This window comes from Sturnira hondurensis, unplaced genomic scaffold (assembly GCF_014824575.4).
Source record: "Sturnira hondurensis isolate 20B ecotype Veracruz unplaced genomic scaffold, ASM1482457v3 Scaffold0002840, whole genome shotgun sequence".
Classification (NCBI taxonomy): domain Eukaryota; kingdom Metazoa; phylum Chordata; class Mammalia; order Chiroptera; family Phyllostomidae; genus Sturnira; species Sturnira hondurensis.
Genome location: NW_028075471.1, coordinates 21,849,025 through 21,875,253, shown reverse-complemented (window position 1 = coordinate 21,875,253; position 26,229 = coordinate 21,849,025). Strand labels below are relative to the sequence as shown.

Sequence of the window (26,229 nt, the reverse complement as noted above, 5' to 3'; positions counted from 1 at the left end):
TTCAGAAGAGCAAGCTTCCATCTCAAACCCAGACCATCCCCAAGGCTGGCCCCAGGGGCTGGCCCTGCCCCGCAGGGCTTCGCTTCCTCCTATTCCGACCTGGGAGGAAAGGGAGCGAGAGAAGGGCTGCAGGCGGGACCGGGCCTTATGTCTCCACACTCGTGTCCCCATGTGATTTTCTTTTTGTCCCCTTAATACAGGTGACCCTATTTTGCAGTCCTATCGGTGGGCCTTCAACACTGGTTGAAGCAAGGCGGTGAGAAACCAGTATTTTCCCCTCCTGAGGATGGGTGCCCGCCCTCCAGTGTGACTGCCACCTCCCCCTTCTAACTGGGCTGATTTCCACCCTTTCCCACCGATTCGTTCCTAACCACAGGCTGTTCTGGTGGAGATTAGCTTCATCTCTCGCCTGGAGCCTTTCAAAAGCAGCCCGGTCTCTTTCTCAAACGGATGCCCGGTGGTCGATTCTATCCTTTCCCCACCTGCTGGCCCGGCACCATTTCTCCTGGTGTTTCAGCAGAACGGGAGGGCCCCCTGGACTTCCACATGGGTCGGTGGAGCCAGCTCCTTGGCTCTCTCTCATTCTGGCCTTGATCTAAGGAACTCCTTCCTTGTGTTTTCAGTTTGCTGATTCTATGGATCGCTTTTAAAAAATTCATGCAACCCCACTCCACCCTTGGTGCTGCCCACATGGCCTGGCCTCTCACCTCTGTCCCTCCAGGCCACTCCGGTTCCTCACCCTTCCCCTCCACGGTCTGCTTTTCATGAGCTGCTCCCTCTCCTGCCCTGTCTCTGCCCTTCTTGGGCTGTGTCTGTGTTACCCTGCCCTCACTGGAGCTGGTCTTTTCTTCTCTTTAACCCTGAAGCCATGCTACAGGGCATGTCTTGTTGCTTTGCCACTTTAAAGTGAGGAAACCGAGGCTCAGAGAAGAACAGCCAGAGAGGGGCTGGGGCTTGGCCCCCAGGCTTTGCCAGGCCCCGTGCACATCCTCTCTGAGCCCCATGGCTCCTGAGAGTGCAGGACGGGGCGCCCTCACTTCCTGGGGCCTGTCCCCTGATGCTCCTGGGCCCTCCGCCTTCTTCCCAGGAGCTGAGGAAAGGCGGCTTCCAACGTGCAGCTTCCTCCTTTCCCGTGCCAACAGCCCCCATCGTTTTGAACTGTCTCGAATGCTCCTTACACACTCAGTTTCCTTCTCACTCTAAAGCACACACTAAATGCACAGTGAACAGACACACACCCAGGCCGACTCCCATCCAAACTCCTGAGTGATGGTTTCTAAAACTCAGTGGTTGGAAAGTCTCGATCTGGTTGGCAGGGCCTTGCACTCACTGACGCCTGTCCTGAAACCTGTCCCCTTGCGAGTGGCCAGGTGCTGCCTGTGCTTCTGTGTGTGGCCGTCCCCCGACCCCCATCCAGGCCTCTGCCCAGGAGCAGTGCTCCAGCATCCATGTGACAGGAGCCAACAGAGGTTTTCTAGGCACTTTGAGTTTTACAGTCTGAGGTTCCCTTTTTCCAAACTTATGGTGAAAGAAGGAGAAAGAAGAGCATCACATTGCCCGTGGCCCAGGTGCCTGGGAGGAGACTGTGGGCAATCACAGACCAGCTCCCACCCCACAGCCACAACCACTCGGGGGCATGGGCCCCTGCCGCTCAAACCCCCACCCAGAGGACGCAGTCTGGGAGCCAGCAGGAGCACTCACCCGGGGCTTGGTGGCCTCCTGCCAGGGGCAAATCACCCGCCTTTGGATGCCCACACATGCGAGTCATTCAGAGTACCATAGAGGCACTTCTAACAGGCTTGGTCACCTGTACCAGGACAGCTGGGCGCTGTTCTCCACTCCTGGGAGTCAGCCTGGCCTTCAGCTCCCTTGGGGGTATCACAGCGACTCCGATTTCCTGGCTACAGGGGACTTCAGGGACAGCTCCCTGGTTTCTCTGTACGGACCCCCAGAGTCCCAACTCTGATATCTGGGTGCGCAGCTCCTTGCGATGGTTAGTGGACATGTATCCACACAGTTCCTCCTGCCCTAGGCCCTGGCATCCCTCTTTCCACAGCCTGGGTGGGTTGTGAGCACGTTATGTTTGCCGACGTGAAGAGGGCAGGGAGCCGGACCCACCCCCTGGCTCGCTCCAGACTCCCAACAGACGAGACAAGGACAGGCCGCCCCAACACCAGCTACTCACACATCACCTGTGCAAGTCTGCACCGTATCTACGGCGTATCGTTACTTAAATTTGTGTCTTGAAAGGAACCTTTGCAGCAATACTGTGTATGATCAACCAGCATCAGATTGGAATTCACAGCTGATGCTCTTAAAAATAAATGTGTCCCTCATAACACAGCACGCTCCTCGGCCTCCCCACTTTGGACACCCTGAAATGGGGCATGTGGCCCCGAGCAGAAGGTCCCCAAACGCTGCTTCTCTCGCACCCCAGGCAGGCCTTACTAACAGGGACAGGGGGTGCACAGAAAAACTTCTCAGTGCATCTACACCCAGTGACTTCACTCACTGCCCTTATTAGTTGTTCGACGGGGTAAAGAAAGGACGACTGTGGCCCGAGTACTCTCAGTTTCTATGACACAGGAAGATGTGCGCCCCGTTACTAGCTCTTCAGTCAGGACCCCCCGCAAGAAGATCGCTGTGCTGTCTCCATAAACCAGATGACGGACGGAGGTTGCCACCCTGGCTGCTGCGGGGCTCAGGCCTCAGACCTGCCCACGTGCCCACAGGTCCATTCTGCCTCGGCGTTCCCTGGGGACCCTTCATGACCTTCTTTTGTGCAAATGAGTGGCCCCCCATATCACAGTTTTTTCCTTTAAAAAGGTAAAACACAGGCATTCCAAGAACTGTGGACTCACGCGCTCATGAAAACGCAGCTCATGAGCAAAAAACAGATTTTGACTTAGAAACCGAACCCAATTTGAGGCTGCTACTTGGGGCTCGGGGTCAGTGAGTTCACTGGACCGCCGGGTTGCTTTTCCTATAATCAAGAGGGTGGACAGGGCTTTCTGAACCTGAGCCGCACGGCATGCCAGCTCACCAGGGAAAGACCGGGGGTCCCGCCCTGTATGGGGGCTATGTGAATCCATGCCAACCACGATCGGCTAGGTTTATTTTTATCATTCAAAAATCTCTATGCACCAAATTTTCTTTTTCCAGTCAAACTGAACTTTGAAGAAACAGAGATGAGAGGGACAGCATGAAAATGGCCAGTTTGGTTTTTTTAGAACCCAGAGCCCCGAAAATAAATAGCCCTGGTGCCAGGCACAGGGGACACATCACCCGCACTGCACGCACAGGAAACTGGACATTTGAACAGTGCATGGGGGACAGAAGACACTGCCGGTGACGTGCCCTTCACCACGTGGGCTGCTCCCAACTCTCATGGCCATGGTGACTCTGAGCTTCTCTCCTCCCTCGGACAAGAGGGCCCACCCAGCTCCATTCTGTTTCTTTAGTGTGGTGGCCGAGGGCACACGGCAGAGAGAACGCCTCCCGTCCCCACTTCACTGCTTTCGAAAGGTCGGAGAGACACAGGGTTCTCGGGAACCATGGAGTGCCGGCCAGCGGGCGGCCTACTCACCCACTCCTCTCTCAGTCCGAGTGCTCTGCTGGCCTCCAGACGTGGTAGACAGGTCTTCGGGGACAGGCATGGGCTCGTCACCATCATCTGGAGCATCACTTACGGGAGGGCTTTCCTTCCCTGGGGAGAAAGGCGGGAGCATGAGTTTCTGGGGGGCGTGGTCCCCACCGGGGTGAGCCTGGGCCTCACCTTGTCTTCAGAGGAGGATGCGGAGCAAAAATATATAAATCACCGGCAGTGCCAGAGATGGCCACTGTTGTAGCGGTGCAGTGTGTGTGCGTGTGTGTGCATGCGTGTGCACACACCCACATGTTTATATATTACAGATGACATGGGGTGACACATGTTTCCCAGACTTTCGGGGCCAGCCCCACGCGCCCACAACTCGAGCTCGACGTCTGCACCAAACGGTGCAGAAGGGCCGATCTACATCCTTCTCCTGTTTGTGAACTTAGAAGGCTGTTTTTGACTTTTTTATAACACGACACCAGAGTGAACATCCTCTTCACACGACTCCAGAAATCGGAGCCTGACCCCGCCGGAGCCCGAGGCCAGGTCCAGTGGCAGCAGCCTGTGCGGCCCTTGAAGCCTCAGGCTCTTCTGGCGGACCCGCCTGCAAGCTGGCGTCACCGTCGTTGCTCACCTGGGTTTGGTTCCAAGGTCGCCAGACAGGGCTCCCGGCTCAGAGCTACAGACCCTGGGTCTGTCCGCTTTCTGGTTGGGGAATGTTTCCTGGGCTCCCTGATCTGACTCAACCTGGTGGGGGAGGGAAGTCGGGGAAGAGAAGAGGGAGGGGCCCCACGTGGCATCTGGGAGTCCCTGCTGGTGGTGGGCACAGGACTCTGCGGGTGGAATCCTCACCTTTGAAACCGAGTGCTCAGTGCGGTCCACACACAGCAGGGTGCACCAGAGGAGGAGGCTTGGCTAGGTGCCCACATGGACTCCGAATTACAGTGAGGTTCTCCCAGAGGCTCCGGCCTGGGGCTCACCCACTCCCAGGCCCAGCCAGGGGAGACCCTGGCTGGTAGGAAACGCTCTTCCTCCTTCGAAATGCAAACCCCTGGGTCCTCTCGCTGTCCAAAAATAACTGAACACTGAGTCAGGAGATGCACACCACAGGCCAGTGACAGTGTAAGGCCCTGAGCTGACTCGAAATGACCTCCAGGGAGAAGGTCAGGGGAGAACGGGGTTGCCCTTTGCCCTGAAGGTACATGGAAAAGCGGCAGATGGGGGTGACGATGTGGCTCCCCGGGCAGGGCAGGGCAGGAGGGACGTGCCAACACGCCCAGGACACTCAGCTACAGAAAGTGTGCAGTTTTTTTGTTTGTCCGATACTTCAGAGGTTGGGCAAGACTGGAACAAGTGCCCAGCAGTGAGAAGGCCGCCCGGCACCGCGTGGTGCACTTTCCAGGAAGCAGGCATGGCGTTTCGTGCCCAGCTTGGCTGGGTTTCCGGGACGGGCCTGTTTTCCAATGGGGCATCACAGGTACATATGGAGACCCAGGACGAGTGGAATGGGTAAAGTGGGCACAGGTAACAAGGATTGCCCCAGAAGAGACAGAGGGCCAGGGCCAGGGACCCAAAGGGCTGGCGGAACACTCCAGCCGCGTGGATGTGCGTCGCCGCACTGAGGTCTTCCCTGCCCGGAACAGCAGACGTTAAGAGTATCAAGTGCTAAATGCCTGTGCTGTTTTCACTCACTTCACAATGGGGACCAACTCCGCATGTGAGAACGCAGATGGTGGACAAACCATCCGACCACTTTTCCTAAGACCCTCCAGAGTCATGGTTTTGAAACGCTGAGGGCTTTATTGAGCTGCTCAGAGAAATACTGTATTGTACTTAATTGGTAAGAATAACCTTACACATGTAAACTTTCTCTGATAGTTTGGAAAAAATAAAAAGTAATCTTTCACAGAATGGCAGGAGGTAAAGCCAGTCTTTCATGGCAAGTGGGGACCCCGGAGGGCGGGGAGGCTGGAAGACCAGAGCCCCAGGCTACCTGCTTCCTCAAAGACACCCTGTGGACTCCCCACCCCCAACAGAGCTGGGAGTAGAGGCCCCTGGTCCAGCAAACTGCCCGGTGGTCAAACACGGGTCGCCGAATAGGGGCTGTGCACGGGCATCTTTGGGGCTATGCACAGGCTGTGCACGGTCAGCTGTGACTGACCAGCTGTCGTTCTCAGATCATGGGGCCGGGGTGGGGGGGTTGAGAAACTAAACTTGAGGACCCCATTTTCTCAGTATGGTCTTCACCGTGGTAATTGGGGAGCATCTTGTGAAGCCCCGAGACCCGTTCGACCCCAGGGCCTGGGTCAGGGGAGGACTACAAGGAATTGGGATTAACCCAGGGAAGGCACTTTGCCTCTGCTCAACGCGTGCTGACTAATATATGTCCAAGTAACTCCCGATTGCTTTAAAAAAACGTAGCCGACCAGTTTATGAGGGAACAAGGCCAGCCCCAACTCACTGAGGAGGCTGGGTTGGCTCCGGCAGGGAAGACCTGGCCAGCACCACTCGCTCGTGATCAGCGTCGGGGAGGAAAGGACGAACAAATACAGTGGGGATGGCAACTCTAAAACACCATGGCTGGGCAGGTCAATAGGAGGCCCCCCGAGCGTGGGAGCACCCACCCAGAGCAGGGGAAGGAAACCTGAGCCTTTGCGGGCCCAGGGGCCTCCTCCACCCGGCAAGACCAAGGGGAGCAACACTGGAGAGCTTCCTGCGCAGGCCGACCTCTGTTGGGGGTCAGCCTGGCCTCGCCTTCACTCTGTGACCGCTGTTAAGGGCTCAGCTGATCTGCCTCCAGGCCCCTAGAGTTTGAGTGGCGGCTGCTGAGACTTGGGTCACGCCCGGCAGCCAGGGCCTGGGGTCCCATCCTGCAAACCTTCGTGATGGTGCATGGTGGGTTCCCAACACACATGCCCAGTTTACCAAGTAAAATCAGAAACAACAAAAGCAATATAAAAGACACAGAGATGAAGTCATTAAATCGAGTCCACACATCCCAGGTACTGGCACAGTGCAACCGGACGTGACCCGACCCGGATAGAGTTCATTCGGGTCTGATTAGTTCTGAGACTGATGGCAACCTGGAACAAGTCATGTTTCCAACACTCTACCAAGAGTGAAATGAGGCAGAAAAAAGAAGCCTCCACGATTTTGGCTTAGCTCACAGGATTGTTGTGGGGATAAAATAACAATCATGTCAGTGAATGCTAAGGTGCCAACTAAGCATGGGGGGTTGTTTCCTAAACTGTAACCATGGAAACATGAGACATGTGTGGCACCAAGCCCCACACGTCCTCTGACTGATGTGTGACATGCAGACACTCACACACACCTGTGGGCAGCCGGGAGTCAAGCCTTGAAGGGGCAGGATGGAGGAGGTGCGGTGTAATTTCACTTATTTAGAAAAATGAGAAACACTTCTTACCAGTTTATATTTCATTTACCTGCTGCCAGGTTTCAGATAAAGCATTACCTGTAAGAAGTGTTTGGGGGCAAATTAAACGAGAACACTGTATAATTAGTGCATCAGCAGCAAGCAGATAATTTCTCAAGCGGACCATGCTTCACCCCACAGAGTTTTATGACTCCTGGTCTACCAAATGCATGAGTTTTTATTGTGTGCCACTGCCCTGCTGCACAGAGTTCCCGGGAGTCAGAGAAACTCAGAAAAGGGACTCTCAGGTCTACAGGAGCAGGGAGAATTCTGCTCACACCTGGTGTGGGGCTGGCTCCTGGCGGGGCGTCCTTAGGTACGCCCCGAGATCTCCGAGCCTCTGCTCCCACACGCTGACCATGAAGCCTGGCCCCCCTAGCTGGGCTCTTGTGGGGGTGAATCGGGAATAGCCTCTGGGCCGCATCTGGTTAACACCCAGTTGGCATGACTCCCTGAGACTGACATTCCTGTTGTCGCCTCAGGAGGGCCGAGCCTCGTTTCCCAGAGCAGGTTGTCTATGTGCACGGAGCCGACTTCTTGCCTCCACGTCCCGGCAAACGTTACAAATGCCGCCAAGAAAACACCCAGTACACCTCCCTCCAGGGCTGCAGGAGCCAGAGGGGGCAGGACAGAGGGCCTGGCTCACGTCTCCCAGTTTGTGAAGACAGGACAGTGCCCCAAGAGGCAGGGACGACTGTTTCAGGCCCCGAAGTCGGGGGCAGAGAGGAGAGGCTCAGAGAGGTCTGTGGATGCCTACCCCCAGAAACCAAAACAAAATGATGTGCCTCAAACAGTCCAGCGGTAGGGCAGCCGCAGAGGAGAGGAAGATGGGCCTTCCAGAGGGAGCGAATGAGGTGTTCCCCAAAGAAGGGGCTGTGCATCGGGTGGGCTTTCCTCCGGGTGTGTTCAACAGCCTTGCTTCAGACTTGGGGGTGAGGTGGGGACGCAAACTGAGCACGCACTGTCCACAGCCAGGGTGCACCCCGAGGAAGAAAGAGCCAGGTGGTTTGAAAAGACTCAGATACTAAGTCTTTCTCCATTTTTCATGTGAGTATTTTACAAATACTAGGTTGCTGCCTAAGAAACTGCTGATATCAGAATATCGTGTCACCTATGAAAGTGGAAGTTTTATACAGTGCAACTTAGAAAAATCTATGTTTTTTTCTCCTGTGGACAGAACATAACATGAAATAATTTTATGGGAAGAGATGATAGTCCTGTAACATATTCCTCAGATTTCATATCAAGATGTCTGCTCCTATTTGGCCAAATGCACATCCTTGTTCCCTAACTACCTTCCACTTCCCTCGACTTCAGAAATAAAGAAAAAGGGATGTTGTCAGGTTTAATTGGAGAAGCAGCAAGAAGTAGAAGAATCACCCTTCAGATCCTTAGTAAAAAGGCTACCACTTGGCAAGTGCCATCCAGAATGCTCCAAGGTAACAAAAGCCAAAAGTGCTGTGAGTGTTTGGTGAGAAGTGTTTCCTCTGCTGAGTGTACACCAGCTAGATTCCAGGACCCACCTCTAACCCTTTCCCCCAAGAAACCCTTTCCTCCCCTTCCGGGTCGGTCTCATGTCAGGAGGTCTCCCCTCCTGGAGACCCTCCCCTTTAAGCAGTGAGAGCCCGGGACAAATGGAGTGTAAGCATAACATTCAGGGCAAGAAGAAAACAAGGCTTTTGCTGTTTTTGTTACCAAGATGAGATCAGAATGCATGGGGCTCCAGCCTGCACTCGGGGGGCCCTGCGGGAAGTGGGGTCTCCTGCTCTTCAGAAGCATCACCGGTCCCACCCTCCGGTGCAGAGACAGTTGGAGGTTAGGGGAGCACTGGAAGCAGGGGAGCAGCACAAAGGAAGAGTCTCTTTCTCCCTGGGATTTTTTTTTTCTAACACGCTGTTTCTTTGGCATTCTCATCGCCCCTGCCCCAGCCCATGCTGAAGGAGGGACCCTGCTGGGGGAAGGGCCCCCAAGCCTTCCCCGAGGCTTCCCAGCCAAAACTTTGGTCTTCATCGAGGAGAGCTGGCTATAGTGGTTCTGGTTCTGTTCCCAAAACTAAGTTCGAGCTTTAGAGAAATACATTTGAATGGCGCTGAACAGGGGAAGATGAGAAGTCCCCCACGTTTCCTCCACTACCCAGTCCTGCCTTCTGTCACCAGACTTCCAAGAGGAAGCCCAAAACCAATGAACATCCTCAGCATTTTCCTAAGTGTGTGCATGTTGTGTGCGTGTACAATTGGTCATGTTCACACATACAGGTATGCGTGTGTGCATGACTTGTTTTCCTGTCAAGGAAGGGGGTCAGGTAGGCACGCTCTTTCACGTCTGCACGTGCCCGGCAGCCTTTCCCTGGGGACGCTTTCCGGTCACCCTCACGCCAGTCACAGTGATGCGTGTCTGTGCAAACACTCTGTGCCCTCGGGGAAGTGTACCTCTTCGGTGAAGCCCTTCACCAGCTCTTGTTTGCCACGATCGGGCCACACATGCCGACCAGTTTTCACTCCCACCAGCCGCATTTCTGGGGCCTAAAGGCCACGGTGGCAAAGGCAGCTTTTGTCTCGTGCTTTGCAGCACAGAGAGTTGACACCTAAACGCTGTGTGTGGCAGGAACAGCCACGTGGAGGAGGAGGGGCCCTCTGTGGTCCGTAGCAGGTGGGCGGGACTTGAGTCTCCTGGCCTGCATGTCTGAGCGCGGCCACCAGGCGGGCAGCAGCGGCCCCCCTCGGGCATGGGCTCCATCATGAGGCTGACTTAGACTGAGAGGTAGAATTCCATGGAAACTTGGAAACCAGTGGGGGCAGGCCAGTGAAGCCCAGAGGACAATGACAGGCCGCTGTCCCGTAGAACCTGACCTGGGTGGACCGTGAGTCCGAGGGGCTATAACACACGAAATACTGAAAACTGCAGAGGCTGCCTTTGCTGCGGCCCCCTGGTCTGGCGCAGACAGAGGTGGGTTTTTTTACCTAGGAACGAGGGTTGGGCGGGCGTCACCCAGTGGGTAGCAGAGTCTGCGACCCACCCTCAGGCCTCACTTCCCAGGGCTTACTGCCCTGCTTCCTGGGCCCCGGTGATGAGAGGACTAGGTCCACTATGGCTTGAAACACGCACACGGGGAAGGGGAGGGGGCCGGGATGTGTCCACACTCAACAAAGACTCCGGGTTGTGCCCTCAAACTGGTTTCCAAGCTACTCACTCCTCCCCCTCCCTTTCTCTCTCTCCTTCCCTCCCTCTCCCATCTCCCATTTCCTCTCTCCTAAACAAGGTCATTGGCACGTGGTAAGGGTCTAGAGAAGATTGATCAGCAACCACCCTGCCCCCAGAATACAGTAAGTCCTTCCCAAGCTGCCTCAGACGTCACAGTAAAACTAAGTGTGACTCCGGCATGTTCCTGCTTCTCCAGCTGAGGCAGCCTCTAAGAGTTGACATTAAACATCGACACAAATGCCACCTGGGCATTTCCTTTTGCACAGCGGCCCCTCTCCCTCCCCCGGAACATGACCATGACCTGTGGCACCCAGTGCAGGGTCGCAGGGGGGGCGGTCCTCACGGAGCCGTGGACAGGATCTCACAAGGGTCTCACCTGAGACTTGGGACATGTCTTGGCTCTCATCACCGTCCATGGTCCTCAGGTTATCTGAGAAAGAGAGGAAGACACTTTAGTTCAGAGCTGAGTTCTAGTGAGATACCAGAGTGCGAGCTCCAGATGAAGGAGCACAGTGTATTTAACAACAAGATTATCTACCCAGAAGAATGCGTTTTCTCCTTCACGCACGCGCTGGGGTATCTGACTGGCACAGACCCCGATCCCCGCGAAAACGGCATTACAAAGATTTATAAAAATATCATTACCGGCTCAGGAAGACCAAATTTGTTATTTATTGTTAATTTCCTACTGCATAATAACCCAAAATGCAAACTGACTGCAACAAAATTAAGCAGAAAATTAAATGGCCCTGGGTCATTGTAGGCACAGAACTCATTCTCTCGGCTGATCCGTAGTTATGTTCTTTCTGATTTACTGAGCACGCATCGATGAACCTTGAGTCAGCTTGGTGACACGCGCACAATCAGCAATCAGAAAAAACGAAGCAATTTGCTGAAGAATGTCTCATTTGCCCAGGCATATCTGAGCAGCCGGCACACTCTGCCCGTCAATAATGAATGCACCTCCCGCCTGGCAGATGGGCCACGCGGACACTTCTGTCTCTGTCCCCACGCTCGCTGGGCCCTCGCCTCAGACCCCGCCACGCTCTGACGCAGGGAGAAGTGAAGCCAGCACAGCAGCAAAACAAGGCTGGGAGAGGGCCTGAGCCTTCCTGTTTTGCTGACATCTGGCTGGTTTAAAAAGAGAAAAGCGACTAGGAAGAGCTGCCCTTGCCCTGCCAGCCACCCCGGCACTGGGGCACACCAGGCAGGGGCTGGCGTCTGTGGGCCGAAGGGCAGTGCTTGCTGTGTTCCACGCTCAGGGTCTCGGCCTGCCCCTGTCAGGTCTCAGGTGGCCCTCCCCGGTCGACGGTGGCTGAAGGGAACCTCAGCAACACTGCTCCTTTCTGCTCCACTGGACAACCGATGGGAGAGGCCTCTCTCTACCCAGCCCGCCAGGGCTGTCTGCTGAATCTACATCATGTCACTGTTTTCTGGGGGTGTGGTGGGGCTCTGTGTCTTTGGTCAGATCTGTGGTCTGTGCTGTGTGGCCTTTCCCAGGAGAGACCTGGACATAGGTAGAGGGTTCAGAGCGCCTCACCCTCTCCAGCTGGGCTGAAGACTGGCAGACTGAGGTCACGTACATGTATTTATGGAGCACATGGAATACATATTTGGCTGCAGACATGCCAACACCAGTCATGAAGCCAAGAATGCCCGTCAGTTTTCCAGGATGGGGGGGGGTTTCACCTAATTATGAGCACCCCCAAGGGTGTCTGAGGTACTGCACCAGTTTCCAAGGCTGCTGGCTGGCTGGGGGCACAGCTGGAGACCACAAAGTGCAAAGGCCCCATGGCTCCCAAGCACTGCAGCCCAGGGTGGAGGGGCCGGGAGCAACCACGAGCAGACCCACCAGCCCCAGGCGCAAACAGGAAGCAGCCCCGGAGCTACCAGAGCAGCCTTCCAAAGTCACACACACTGGCTGTGAAAGAGCAAAACTCGGTGCTTCTTTCGAAACTGCCAAAACAATTATAAAGAAACCAGACAAGACTTGAAGAAGGAAAAGGCTTGGTTGTTACTGTGCAGCACAGACACGGGGTTCGGCTTTCTGGGACCAGTGCAGTGCATCACAGCCCAGCTCTGAATGTCCCTGAACCGCCAGGTGGGATGCACGGTGGGCCCAGTCTCGGTACAACAGCCTGGCCAGAGCTGGCACACAGCCTGGCCAGAACACTGGCATCCGAACTGTCCACTCTGCTTGCAAATGCACATCAGCACCTTCACCCTTGTGGCCCTGCGCTGCTCAGGTGTCAGAAGTGATGTGACCAATACCCCACTGTAGGCTCCTTATTTCCAATTAAGAGAAAAAACGTTTCCTAAGGCCTGGCAGGCAGCTCCCCACCTACGCCTGTGGCCAGAGCATGCGCCCAGCCTGCCTGTCTTTGGGGGTCCCTCTGAGTTTGCTGGCAGGGGCGGAACCCACCCATACTGAGTTCCACACTGAGGTCCCCCTCGCAAGCCCATCCCTCCAGGCGGATGGACGGGAGAGTGCACCCTGAGAGAGAAAACTGAAGCCCTGTGCCCGTGGCCAACGTCCGGCCAGGCTCTGCTTTGCAGGAGCCCTACCGCCAGGCTGTCCTCTGCTCTGGTGTCCCAAGTGCACCCAGGGTACCCTCCTGGAAGGGCCCCGCTTCATCACTGTCTGTGCACCGGGACTTGGGGGTGTCATGAGTGGACCACATGCAGCAGGCCATTCCCATGTTCACTGAACACGCACACACACACAGGACTCACACACGTGTCCGCCTGCTCTCCGCCAGCCCTACTCTGGTACCCTGCGGCCCCCAGGTAAGTGGCCAGGTGGGCCTGGGGCCTCAAAGAGACAACCTCCTTGCTTGGACTCATGCTGGCCTCACCCATGGCCCAAATGTCTGGAGTGACCAGAAGACAGCGCACAGGGTCCCATCTGCACTGGGCCCTGCGGGGCCCAGGGTCTGTCCCGTCTGATGTCACACGGTGGGTGACTGGACAGACCCCTCAGACTTCCCCAGACTCCTGATTGCATCTCTTGGGAAGAGGCAAAGAGTGGCTTTTGGTGACATTGACTTTGCTTACAGGCAAAGAGCAAAGGGCTGATCCCAGAGTGGGGAGCTGTTTGAGGGAGAGGGCATTCACCCCCTCTGTGACCGAGGGGAGTCCCTGTGCTCTCAGAGGGGGAGCAGTGAGACCCCAGCACCCCCGAGAACTCGGGCACCGCCCCCCTCTGCACTTCCTGAGTCCCTGCTCCGCATGGAGGCAGGGCCGGCCTCACAGAGACATCAGGGCCCCCGCTCCTTATGCTCTCGGCTGTGAAGGAGGGCACACTCCAAAAGGGGAGCCCACCCCCCAAAACGAGTCGACACCTTATGTCCGCCAACCTTCCCCTGAACGAAAACCAGGACGAGCAGGCCTGTGAAGGGGGTGCCAGAGGGAATCACGCTGCGGTTTTGTCCTCCGCATGGAAACCGGAACCATGGCAGGCCGGAGGGCCAGCTCCGCAGGGCGGGTGATCTGCTGAGCTGCGCTAGCGCCATGTCTGCGCCACTGCTTCTGCGGGGCTAGTGGGGCCGAGGGGCGGAGGTGAGTGGGCGGAGGCCCTGAGTGGCCGTCCCCCAAGGAGGCACCGCCTGCTGCCACTGCCCACCCCTCTCCTCCACACCCAGGGCGGTCGCTGATCTGGATGTCTCTCTTGGTGTCTGCCCGTCTCTCTCCCTCTCTGTCTTCCCATCTCAGCGTCTCTGTTTGGTCCTTCTGCCCGAAGGGGACCCAGTGGGACTTCCCTAGCTTCTGTCCCACAGAGCTGGCATCTGGGTGACTCCAGGGAACAGGGAAAGTGGAGGGCAAAGCAAAGGCCTGAAAGACAGGAGCCAACAGGCTCCCAGCCCCTCTGGCCCCCCAGTGGCCAGACCAGGGACACTTGGACCTGGGCCCAGGTTGACCCTTCTGAGGAGCTTCCTTTGGGGACAGGGAGACGTTTTGCAAACACCCTCCCTGACCTTGCCTGTCACGAAAGCCTCTAGGAGGAGCGTCCTCCTTGCTGCCTACAAGTGACCAAGTGGCCCCAGGAACAGCCCAAGAGCCAGGGAGCCCAGAGGCCACAGTCAGGGGCAGAGCCGGGGGTGCCCCTCAGACACCCCGAGTGCCCTCTGTGCCCCTCTAGTCCCCATGACAAACAGCTCTGACACATGGGCCCTTCCAGGACTCTGAAACCGTGAGTCTGCAGCCGTGAAGCCGAAGTAAAAGACGTCTGTCAAAAGCCACAACCCGAGTCCTTTCAAAGCCACCCTGATCCACGCCGCTCGAGCACTGGGCACGGGGCGTGGACGGCCGGCGGGCACGGAAGCCCGCCCATCTATGGGCACGCGGTCCGGCTGCCGGCCCTGTGACCTCAGTTCCCAGAGGTTCGAACAACTACACTTTTCCCCAAAAAAACAAATGTCATGTACAGCACGGTGACCACAGCCAACAGCCATGTACAGCTCATGGAGAGGTCCCTGCAAGAGTGAACTGAACAGTCTCGTCACAGGAAAAATGGTTTTTGTTGGTTTGCCGGGTGACAGGTGGTAAGTAGACTGATTGCAGTGATCACTTTGCAACACGTAAAAAACATGTAAATATCAAATGATTACGTTGTAGCCCTGACACTAGTACATACAATACTGCATGTCAACTATACCCCATAAAAGACAAAAAAGGCATGTGTGCACACACACATGTACACATACATGCATGAACATGCACACACACTTATAGGTGCTTCCCCTCCCCAGCACTGCCCAATGATGTCTGACAACATTTCTTGGGTACCTTCTACGTGCCAGAAAACCTGGTAAAGGAAAGGATACTGGTCGTAGGTAGTTTTATTTAAACTACCTACTACATGCCTGGCATCTCCCAGGGAAACTGCTGAGGCCCCGAGCCTAGAACATTGTCCTCCTCACCCACTGTTTTCTCTGAGCGTCTGACATGGTGGCCGACGTAGGTCCATTATCCACCACCCATTCGTTCAGTGTGTGTGTTTAATCTAAAACCGTAGTATTATTGTTATTGCACATGGTCCACATTATCATTTCCATTTTTCAGACTAGAAAAGTGAGGCTCAGACATAAGTAGCCAGCCCGAGGGCATGCACCCAGTAGACAGCAGAGCTGAGATTTGAACCCACGACCACGTGAAGGTGACACCTTTTCACTGTCCTGCTCCTGAGGGTCAGACCTTCCGAGCCCGGCACACACATCCCAGAGCCCAAATGTATAACATCCCCTGGCCCTTAACAGAGAACAGACACATACTTCGCAATATTCTGCAATTAACACAAACTCCCCCCACAAACCTCTACAACTCGTTTAAATCCTGGTTACTCGGTCCTTTGTACCCTACTGACATTCCTCTGTGACAAGTGACGTTGCACTAGCATTTGGGGTGACTTCCTGATGCTCGCATGACTCGGGTTTTGAAGGGGGCGGGTTTGCCAGGGGAGGAACCGGGCCAAGCCTGTAATCCATTTCAAATGCCTCGGGTCACGGCGCCCTTTAAGAAAAGCCATTACTCCAGCCCCGGAGAACGGCCTTTCATTTCCCACCAGCAGATTTTATTTTCGCCCGTCTATCATATCACTGCGAATTACACTGTATCGGAGAAAAAGAGCATTTCCAAGAGAAAGCCGAGGCAATCCGAGGGCCTTTGTGCCGCGTCCCCGGGACCTGATAGGCTATGCTGACAACCCGACAAAACAGGTCGGGGACACAAAAACTTCCGCGCACTCACTTCATTCCGGATTCATTTTTCAAAAATTAGCTGCCAATCACACACGTTCATGATTATTCCCCAGAGGATGGCTGGCTCAAATGACAATGGAAAACAAGATTCAAACAGGACAGCAGGGGATCCAATTGGGCGTCCCCGCCCCCGTGTTTAACTGAGCCACAGAAAGTGCGGGGGACAGGGGATGTGCGATTAGAGGCGCGTGAGCCCAGGCCAGCCAGGCTGCGCCCGTTTTCCCAAGGGTAGGGCTGGTACACAGACCAGGAAGGGTCGGGGTGGGGGAGCGGGGACCAGGGAGTCTTTTCAAACCAGCGACCAGCTGTTTGGAAATGCTCTTAGCTAGAGGCCCTTCAGACAGAAGAAAAGGAACCACGAGGATATTTTTAAATGCTGCCATGGAGCTGCTTGTCTCAAAGGGCTGTCGGAGGAAAGATACAAGCTATCGTGTCAGAATTTCAGAAAGAGAAAGTTGAGTTGCAGCCGCCAGGAGCTGGGAGCCACTGGCCCAGGGGTGCCCTGGCTGGGCCTGGCACAGCTCTGTGTCTGTCCCCTGTCCCGGCTGCGCCCCTTCTGAGGAGGAAGCGGTTCCTGGTGAGGACCTGCGTGTCCTGGGCTCTCACACTGCTCCCAGCCCCTGCTGTTTACTCAGCAACCATGCTCCGAATTTACATAAGCTACTGTTACAGGGCCTTGCCTGAGTCTGACCCCCATAGTAAGGCCACTTCCTAAGTAGCTTCCTCAAATATAAATGGCATTTACACTTCATCACTGAAGTAAAAAAAAAATCTAAGTTTAGACTCATTTTCTTCTAGCTTCTTCCTGATTTTAGAGGACCTTCATGCATGGCCAGCAACAGCGCAACAAAAGGAGACCTACATCCTAAAAACATACAAACGCTGCCCCGGATAATGACTGACACAACACACCCCGAAGGGCTGACACCTTTTCACTCATGGTTGTTACAAAGTGAACAGGCAGAGTGGCTTCGGAGCAACTTTCTGTTCCATTATTTTCCAAGTGTTTTTTCTCTCCCACTTTAAAAATGGATAAACACCGAGTCTCCATATTTAACCCTGTTTTTTCCTCAGGAGGCAATATGCTGTCACAGAGGGCACAGTACCTCATGGGCCCTCTTCACCGGGAAGTTCTCTTACCCCGCCAGTGGGTCAGCTCACGTGGGCAAGTTAAAACTCGAAATGGAAACCGAAGGTGTCGGGGAGCTCTGCTAGCCTGGCCGTGAGGTTCCCAAGATGCACCACCTGTGCGCTCGAGCTCCCCCAGACCGTCTGACTGCTGTCCAAAGACGTGTGTGCAGAAGTTTCTTTGGCGAAAGCGCCATTTTATTTAGACCCAAGGAAGTAAAATTATGCAAATCCTCATGGGAATGTTCGGTTGCTTACAAATCCATAACCATGTGTTTATTGACAGCCACTGGGAAGCCAGTACGTTTTGTGTGCCCAGAACACTGCCTGAGGAACTGCGAGCCTGTCCTCACTGCATTGTGATAAGTCTCTACTGCCAGGCGGGTGGTGGCACAAGACCTATGTGACTAGAGACAAACTCGGCAAGAGTGTGTGCCCCAGAACTTACACATCTCAGTGTTCACTGTCACCCCTTGCTGTGGGAAAGCCTGTCTGGCCCAGCCTCTGATGTGGGGAGGCTCCAGAGAGGGGTGGGTGCAGCCTCCCCGGGGCCCTCTCCAAACTGCTAAGGCCACATTGTGTCCAAACCAATGGAAAGTTCTTCTTGAAGAACTTTCTTTCGGGGCTCAGTTCTTTGACAGCATCCACCCACAAAATTATCACCTGTAATCAATTAAAACGCAGTACATTTTCATAAAAGTTATTTAAGGAAGGGTCTGTGTTCACACTTTAAATTATGTTCACAGCAGACAGAATGAAAATCCAAAAATTAGATTCCTTAAGTCTAGCTCAGCCTTTTGGTAGCTTTTGCAGTGTGGTCCTTCTCCTTCTCCCAGTTTCAAACAGGTTTAGTGAAAGTCACATCACTGTTTCCAAGAGGGTAATGGGAAGAGTCAATGTTATCTCAATTGATTCAATGTATTGTCAATTGATACACTGATCAATTATTTGGCAACAAGAGTTGCTATGGGCAAGACACCCAATAATTACAGAAGAGAATACCTGTTGATGTTCTGATTGGTCCTTTTATTGTATTAAATCAGCGAGAGAAGTTCCTGAGTCCCATCTTACTCTGAGAGGACAACTCAGCTCTAGGCCAAACCTCCAAGCCTTGGGAGAACATGGGCCCCAGGGGGTCCCAGCCCCACCAGGACTGCGGGGAGCCCAGTCCCTAATCCGCAGCCTTTAGCCTACAGTGTTCCCATGCACACCCGGGGCGGGGGGCGGGGGGCATCAGCAGAACCTCACAGCAGCTACAACTTCCTCATTCGTCAGCTACAAATATCCGCCGGCAGGTCTTTATAATCTGGCAGAAAATGCTCATGGCCTTCAGAGAGCAAAATATAGGAAAGCTCAGGTTAGACATTACAGTCTGATTTTCTCACAGCCCTTAGATACATTTAAATTATTTGTTTTCAATGTTTTACTTTAAGATTTCTTTTTTTTAGCAAATTACATTCTTTTACAAAAGCCTTGTCTGCTCTGAATTAATCTGAAAATTCTTTAAATTCAGGGAAACATATACAACCCCAGGCAGGAGCAGGAAAACACTCACAGAGAAGCGCTAGACATATCCTAATCTTTTTAAAATGTTAATTAGTTGCCTTATCTCTAACAACCTGAGATAATTAGCCGTATGATTTTAATTTAATGGAGTGGGATACACAGTGTATCAATATGTTTCACTGTGGATCTCTTTGAACAGCACTTTAATTTTCTGCCCGTACAGAACTCAGTGTGAGGGGAGTGGAGGAGGTCACCTTCTCGGGCTGGCCTGGGGGTCACTGCCTCTCTCTGGTTCCATCAGACGCTCCAGAGAGGGTTTTAGAAGGCTTCCAAGTAAACTCAGGAAAGATCAATCCCTCATTTTCATTTCTCCTAAAGATCCTATATTAAACATTTTCCCATCAGTTCTAGGGAGGGATCTCATGTGCTGTTTTACTTGCTCCAAGGTTGCCAGTAAAAATCTGATTTAACCACACAAATTGACCCAAAACCGATGAATCAATACTCAGTGTGGAGCTCCTGGCTTCAGGCAGGGGCTCTCACCCACGCGATGCTGGTCATTTTTAAGCAGTTTCAGACTAACCCAGAGTGCTTTAGAGTGTCGAGTTTAGTATGCGATCTCAGAAATGAAGCATAAAAATCTATTTCAATATGTATAAGGCCATTTAGAAATACTTTGTGCCCTTTTCAGTTTTTTTAATGGTCTCTGCAAAACATCACACGCAAAAGGAAGCCGGGGTGGGGGGGGGAGGAAGAAAAGGAAAGAACTGAGGGGTGGCGTGGCCCCCCTGGTGCCCTCCATCACCCCCCCCAGAAGCTCGGCGCCCACTGCCTGTCCGTCACAGCGCATTTTTGGCGCGAACATGGCAGGAAGAAAGTCAGATTTCCTTCAGCACTGAGTGATTGCTGCGGGGAGAGGGGTCCCCAGCCCATGTGAGTAAGAGAAGAGAGGACGGAGAAGGCACTTTCCTGCTAATCAGAGACCTTTTTAAACTACCCGTTAAGTGGTGGCCCCACTCGGAAGGCTGTCAGGAGGTGGCTCCTGGGGCCACCCAGAAGCAGAGAGAGTGGTGGGCCTTCCTGACTCTCTCCATCCCCTCCCGGCTGTCCATGCAACAGATTCGGGGTGCAGGGCCCCCTGTCCAGGGGGGTGCAGCATAGAACCCAGGGCGGGGGGCACTCACCAGTGAGCCTGTGCCTCCCACACAAGTCCCGATGCGGACAATTTGGGTCCTTGGACTGCGCAGGCCCCTCAACTCGGCCTCCTGGGAGGGACCCTGTGTCCTGCCAGCCGCCTGCTCCTCTCTGCCACCCTCACACTCCACTGGGGCGGAGAGAAAGGTGGAACCATTTGCCAAATATGCAAAAAAGGAGGGAAGAAAGTTTTCTGTCAGGAAAACAGAGGCAGGAAGGGAGCCTGAGCTTCCTGCTCTGACCAAAGTGGGTTCAGAGATTATTGGCTGCTCCGATGTGACAGGTTGCGGTGGAGTGAGGGCCTCTTTCAGTCAACAGGAATCGCGAGTTCCCCAAAGACATAAATGGCCACAGGAGAAGAGACATGGGGCCAGGCCTTTAGCAGGAAGACAAGTGGCCCCCACACCTAGGACTCCAGGTTTTCACTGGGTTTAACAGCTTCCCACCAGCCGGCTCACTGAGGGCGCAGCCATTCCTTACAGTCAAATGTGAGAAGGGAAGGAGGCAGCTGAACACCTCGGGCTGTGCTGACAGACCAGGCCTTGGCTGCTCCCTTCAGGCATGGGGGACAGGGACAGGGACAGGGGCAGGGACAGGGGCAGGGACAGGGGCAGGGACTCCACCCCACCACAGGGAGGGCCAGCCCAGCTCTCCACTCAGAAATGTCTGTAGAGTTTCTTCTGTTTGCTGCTTCCCTTCACTCTCAAAAATTCATAATATCTTAAAAATATTTGTCAGGATATCATCAAACATTTAAACACTACGGCAAACATAAGCCATTAAAGGCACAGCACGGGAACGTGAAGGACGTGAACCCATGTTACAGGAGACTAAGCTCAGGTGGGAAGTCATTTATTAAGCTGCAAGAAGCGGCAGTCACACCATGGGTCCCCAGGAAGGAGCCGTGGGCGCGGCAAGCTGACACCATGATAAAAACCGCTGGTGCGGGCAGCCCAGCGTCCCTGGCCGGTGCAGGCGCTATCTCCCTCCTCGCCCGAGTTTTGGAAGTGTGCACAGAGCTGATACCTGGGACTCAGCCCCATGGAGGCCTGCATCCCATGGGTCAGGCACCTGTTTGGAGCAAAGCAGGACATGCTGACTCCAGGTGGGACCTGGACCAGTGGCTCTGGGTCTGTAAGCATGGGTCACTTGTGGCTTCTACATTTTGTGTTTCCCCCCAAAGAATGGACCACTGCACACATGCCTGGGGGCTCTGGGAACAGAAGTGGAGGGACAGCAGACAGGGAGCGATGCTAAGGGCCAGGGCGGGGTGGGGGGTGGGAAGCAGGAGACACAGGCCCCCGAATTCCCATCAGTCTGAGAAACAGCACAGGGCTTGTGCTCTGTAAGCTGCACTCACGGCCATGCCCCTGCCTTAGAAAGAGGCTGCAAAGCCCATGCTTGTCTCATTGTTGCAAGACTACAGGAGAGGAGAACCAAAGAGGCCACTGACCGGTGCCAGCTCGACAGACCCTGGGCTGGCCACACTAGCCTATGTGAGCATGCAGTGGTAGGCAGACACCCAAGGTACTCACCTTGTTCATGCCTAAACTCACCACCACACACACAAAAACCCACCCTGTCCTAGTAACAGGTAAAAAACTACCAACCAAACAAAACCCAAAGAGACAGGGCTGCATTGCTCAGGCCAGGTGGTCTGGTGTCTCTCTCCACATGCTGCGTGTGCACTGCACGTGTGTGTCTATTTCCTGCACCCATTCACGCACGCACAGCCTTGAAGGACACACATAATACATGTGCGTGGGGGTTGGGGGGTTCTGGTACACAGTAGACAGCATATACGTAGTGCTCTCCTAAATTTCAAAAGTCTCTCGTTTGGATTGACAACAGGCTACTACACCAGCCAAACACAAAATACACAAATCCAAGTCAAGTGTGGAAAGAGAAAAAAAAAAAAAGCAAAACAAAACAACTCCGAACCAGAGAGCCACTGTTTTGAAATTCTACGTCTCCAGTGAAGTGCCAGTGAAGTGAGGACAAGGCGGCGGGCCCCACACGTGTGGGCATCAGGCCTCCGGCCCAGCAAGTCACTGTGATCTTGATTTTTCAACCAGAGAAATGGCTGCAAGGATGGCTCCAGTTTACCTTCTCAGAGATGGCGGGGGGGAGCACCTTTCACAAAGGACCAGACGTGCCCCATGACACTTACTTACAGACCTCCCAGGCTCAGCCCTAGGGGGGGCTGGGATTTGCGGGGCCCCCCCGGCATTCTGCGGGGTGTGTAGTTTTTCAGCGTGCAGTGCTTTCATTGAAACGCAGACGAACCTCACCACACATGACCAGGCAGAGTTGCTGAAACGCCTGCCTCCCACCGCGTGCCCAGAAAACAGAAATGGAAGAAAACACGACCACTTTAACTCAATAAGGCATTTTAGGCACCAGCGCTGGTAGACTTTTAGACCAGGAAGCACTCCCCGCCCGCCATATAAAAAGGGGATAAACTTATATGTTTGTGAGAGATTTTGAAATCAGATACATTATATCAAGCCAGAATAGCACAGGATTTTAAACTGTGACATCATTATTTCTATTTGTGTCTACAAGTTATTTTTTTAACACGTTCTGCATATTCAACATCATAGGCAGGTAATCCTCCCGTCATGGATATTTGTCACTGTCTAAATTTTAAGCCACAAACCAAATAATCTGATTTGTCATGGAAACAATTCTGACACATTCAATATAAATAATAGTTAAATTGTTACTTTCAAAATCCCTGGTCAAAGAGCAGTCCCATTAACCTCATCACACGAAACGTTTTGAAACAAAGACATAAATTCAAGAGGCTCCAACCATTCCCGCAGGTCCCTCTCTCCTCCCAGCTCCTTACAACCACTTCCATTTTCACCTATGTTTCAATATCATAAATATTAAATATTTTCAACTTTTATACTTTTTTTTCTCTTTGAAAGGAGATATTTCTTCAACAGCAGTTTTCTCTCTTCAAGTCCAAAACAAGGCACCTGGAAGCTGAGACACCCCACGGGGAGCTGAGACACTCCCACCGGGAGCGAGCTGGGGGACTGGATGGCGCCCGGGGAGCGTGGGCTGCCTAGGGCTCACCCTGGGCTGGCTGCACCTGGAGAGGATGGGGCTTGTGCTGGAAAGCTGTGCCTGTCAGACCCTAAAGAGACCCCCTCTGCACACCATGCTCTGCTCCTCTGAGTGAGAACATCGAACAAATCACACCCTTGGGAGATTCCCTAAGAACACCAGGGGTCCCTGACAAGGTTTTAAAACTCTTCAAATGTAGTCACAAGTAACCCGACGCCTGATGACCCAGGTGTTTTCTAACCTGAGAGCCAACATTGCCCTCAGCAAAAGCACCACGAACTTTTCAAGCAGGGAGAACCCTACTTTGCAGAAAGCCAGTTTCGAGTCTGGTATGATTTACTGTGCAGTAAACGCAACCCCCCTCACCCCAAAATAAGAAAAAAGGCCTTTGTGAGTGATTTCATCAAGGCTGGCCTCCTGATCTCGCTGTGTGAGTAGGTATCAATTTAGACGTGACCGGCGCTAGGCGTTCCTCCTGGCGACAGCGGCGATTCAGAGCTGCCCCACCGAGGGCCAGGCCCCGCACCTGCGCTCTGGCTGTGCCCAGAAAGACCAGGCGGACCAGGGGCTGGGGGTCTCTCCCTCCCTCTCTGTTTCTCAAACCCAGCGGCTATCCCCGGTTTTCCTTCTGAAATGCAACTGAAAACACTCACGTGGATCTGAGCGTCGCACTTTGGGGGCCAAGACTGATCCTCGGGCTCGAAGAGCGACCTCGGAGCCAGGGCGCCGTCCGCCCCGCCGGGCTCTCCTGGGTCAGCCGCCTCGGAGCGGCCGAGCGTCCCTTCGGCTCGGCTGCGCTCCGCCGAGACCCAGGGACCGTCCGGCAGTCGCCGCCCGGCACGGGGCCCCGAAGGCACTTGTTAGAGCGCCGGGCCAAATCGGCAGCCTCGCTCTTCCCGGCTTTCTTTCACAACGACTTCCTGGAGTTGCTCACTCGCACTGTTCCCCATTTCTCTGCCGCACTCCCCACCCCCCTCTGGGCCCGACCGGGCTCTCTCTTTGCCCGCCCGCAGCTGCCCCGCGCTCACAGCGCCGCCCACGGGCCGCGCCCTTGCGGGCAGCGCTTCGCCACCTGCGGCCGAAGGCCTGTACCCCGCAAACTTCGGGGCTGCGCGCACTGGGGTCCAGGCTGGACCTGCCCTGCAGCCGCCCCCGTCCGCCCCGCGCGCACGCCCCGGCGCTCTCCTGGCTCGCCGCTCGGGAGCACGGAGCGTATCCCGCGGGAGGCACAAAGCGGTGCGAGGAGCCGGACAAGGAGCGGAACAAGGATCGGAACGAGCAGCGGGACATGGCTTCGGGTGCGGAGCGTGGTGCGGACCCAGACTCTCAGCGCCGCACAGAGCCCAGTGCACTGCTCCCACCCTGCCGCCCGGTCGCGGGCGAGCGCGGCACCGTCCCGACCGCAACTCCGGGGCCGCGCGCAGAAACTTTGTCGCGGCGCGGGGCTGTCCACAGCCCCACAGGGCCCCGGGCGGCGGCGGCGCGGGCCGTACCTGCTAGCGCCGCCGCCGGCTGCAGCCCGCTCGCCCGTCTTGCCCGCCTCGCCCGGCGCGCCTCCGCCACCCCCGCGCGCAGCGCGCCCCGGCCCGCCCCTCGCCTCGGCGCTTCCTCGTTCCAGCGCCGCATCGTCCCGCGGCCCGCGCGGCTGGCAGTGGCCGGTGCTGTGAGCCCAGGACCAGGCGGCGGGATCGGCCGCAGCGCGAAAGGACCTGCACTTAACCCTTGGGGACCCGGCGCGGACGATGCTGGCGGGCCCGCAGGAGGAGGCAACCCACGCCTTCGGGCCTCGCCACTTCTTGCCCAGCACCGCTTGTCTCAGGCCCCGCATGCTCGCCAAGCTCAGGGGACTCGCGGGACTCGGAACCCCAGGAAGCACTTTCCCCAGTGTCTGAGGCGTCCCCTGCCCGCCCAGCTCCACTTCCCTGGGAATAGGGGCGCTTGGCTCCCAGGTTCTGGTTGCGACCCTAAGTTATGAGTGCCCACCCAAGGGGGAGGGAAAAGTTGATCCTCCGCAAGCGAGGGAAGGTGCAGTTCATTTTCCCAGACAACCAATGGAATACCTCTTGGCTCTCTTCCCTCCCACCTGCTCGCGGCAGAAGTTAGGATCGCGCCTTCCATCTTGGCCCGTGTGCACACGCAGGTGTGAAAGGGCTGTAGCGGAGGCGGTGGCAGCGAAGGCGATCCCGCCGCGCGGCTCTGTGCCCTGCAGACTCCCCTCCCTGAGCCTAGCGCGCGCAGGGCGCGGTGGGTCTCAGAGCAGGGATGCGCTCTGACAACGCGCTTCCTCGCAGTGCGAGGAGCCCATCAGTGTGAGGAGCCAGCGCAGCCTGGGCAGGAGGGGAAGAGGAATAATCCTGAGATGAATGTCCTTCAGGACCTGCGGTGGTCAAGAAGCAGCTGGAGAGCACCTGTGGCCAGGAGAGACCTGGTCCTCGGGGTAGATGTAGCATGGCAGACAGACTTCCCCTTGGAGAGTGAGGCAGGGCACCCAGACCCCCAGGGTCGCAGGCCAGCCCTTCAGGTCTTCCACTTGGAGAGAACAGCAATTGAGGGTACCATGCCAAAAAGGTCCCTTCTGGGCATCTGAGTGTGGCAGAACGCCTGTGGTCAGGGAAGGCTGTGCCTGGCCCAGGAGGCTGCTGGTGGCAGGGCTCAGGCACCCCACTCACCAGCTTTGCCTGGGGCCACCTAGCAGTCTCTTCCACCCTCCATGACTGTGAACAGTGTCTGGCCCAATTGTTCCTGGACCACCTGCCCATCACCCACTGCTTACTCCCCCTGACAGATGTTTTGTTGGGCCTGGTGCAGCCAGCCAGCACACTGTCCAGGGCCCAGAGAAGGCAGGGCTAGAGACAGGCCCAGAACTTTCATTCCTGGGCCTCCCTGCTCCTGTATGACCTTGGGCAAGTTATTGAACGCCCTGAGGTTCACCACTCTTACCTGCAAAATAAATAAACGCCACCTTATCGTAAGAGTTCTTGTTAGGATTAAATGAGGCAGTAAGCATAAGGTGCAAGGCCCTAAGGGGTTTGGGGCTTCTCTGGTCTTGGATGTCAAAGCACCTTCCACCTGGAGTGTCTCTTTAAATGTGTGTGTGTCCCCAGGCCAGGAGTGGGAATCCAGGACTCAGGCCTTGCGGTCTGGCCAAGACAAATCCCCCTGAAGCAGAAGAGCATGAGATGAGAGCTCAGCTTGGGCTGTGTGATCCTCAGCGAGGCCCTTCACCTCTCTGAGCCTCAGTTTCCCATCTATAAAGTGGTGGCACTGGTATCAGCTGCCTCACATTACTGTGTGTGGGTTAGGGAGGCCATACATGGAGGACTCTGTGAGTAGTAACT

At 55.1% G+C, this 26,229-nt stretch overlaps 1 protein-coding gene across 14 annotated transcripts in view; it reads right to left on the bottom strand.

Annotated features, from left to right (window-relative positions):
* Positions 1–25,331, bottom strand: part of IKZF1 (IKAROS family zinc finger 1) — an 82,249-nt gene extending 56,918 nt beyond the window's left edge. For 3 of the 14 annotated variants that reach the window (XM_037041085.1, XM_037041083.1, XM_037041092.1), the window contains exons 1-3: positions 25,173–25,331; positions 10,609–10,662; positions 3,587–3,706 (exon numbers count right to left, since the gene is read on the bottom strand). In XM_037041085.1, the coding sequence (XP_036896980.1) occupies positions 3,587–3,706; positions 10,609–10,648 (160 nt within the window). In that variant the 5' untranslated portion in view covers positions 10,649–10,662; positions 25,173–25,331. Of the gene's footprint in view, positions 1–3,586; positions 3,707–10,608; positions 10,663–19,806; positions 20,016–23,544; positions 23,814–24,384; positions 24,436–24,951; positions 25,069–25,172 lie in introns of those variants that run through there. The other 11 variants (XM_037041079.1, XM_037041088.1, XM_037041091.1 and 8 more) reach the window with 8 other exon arrangements.
* Between the last annotated feature and the right edge of the window lie 898 nt (positions 25,332–26,229).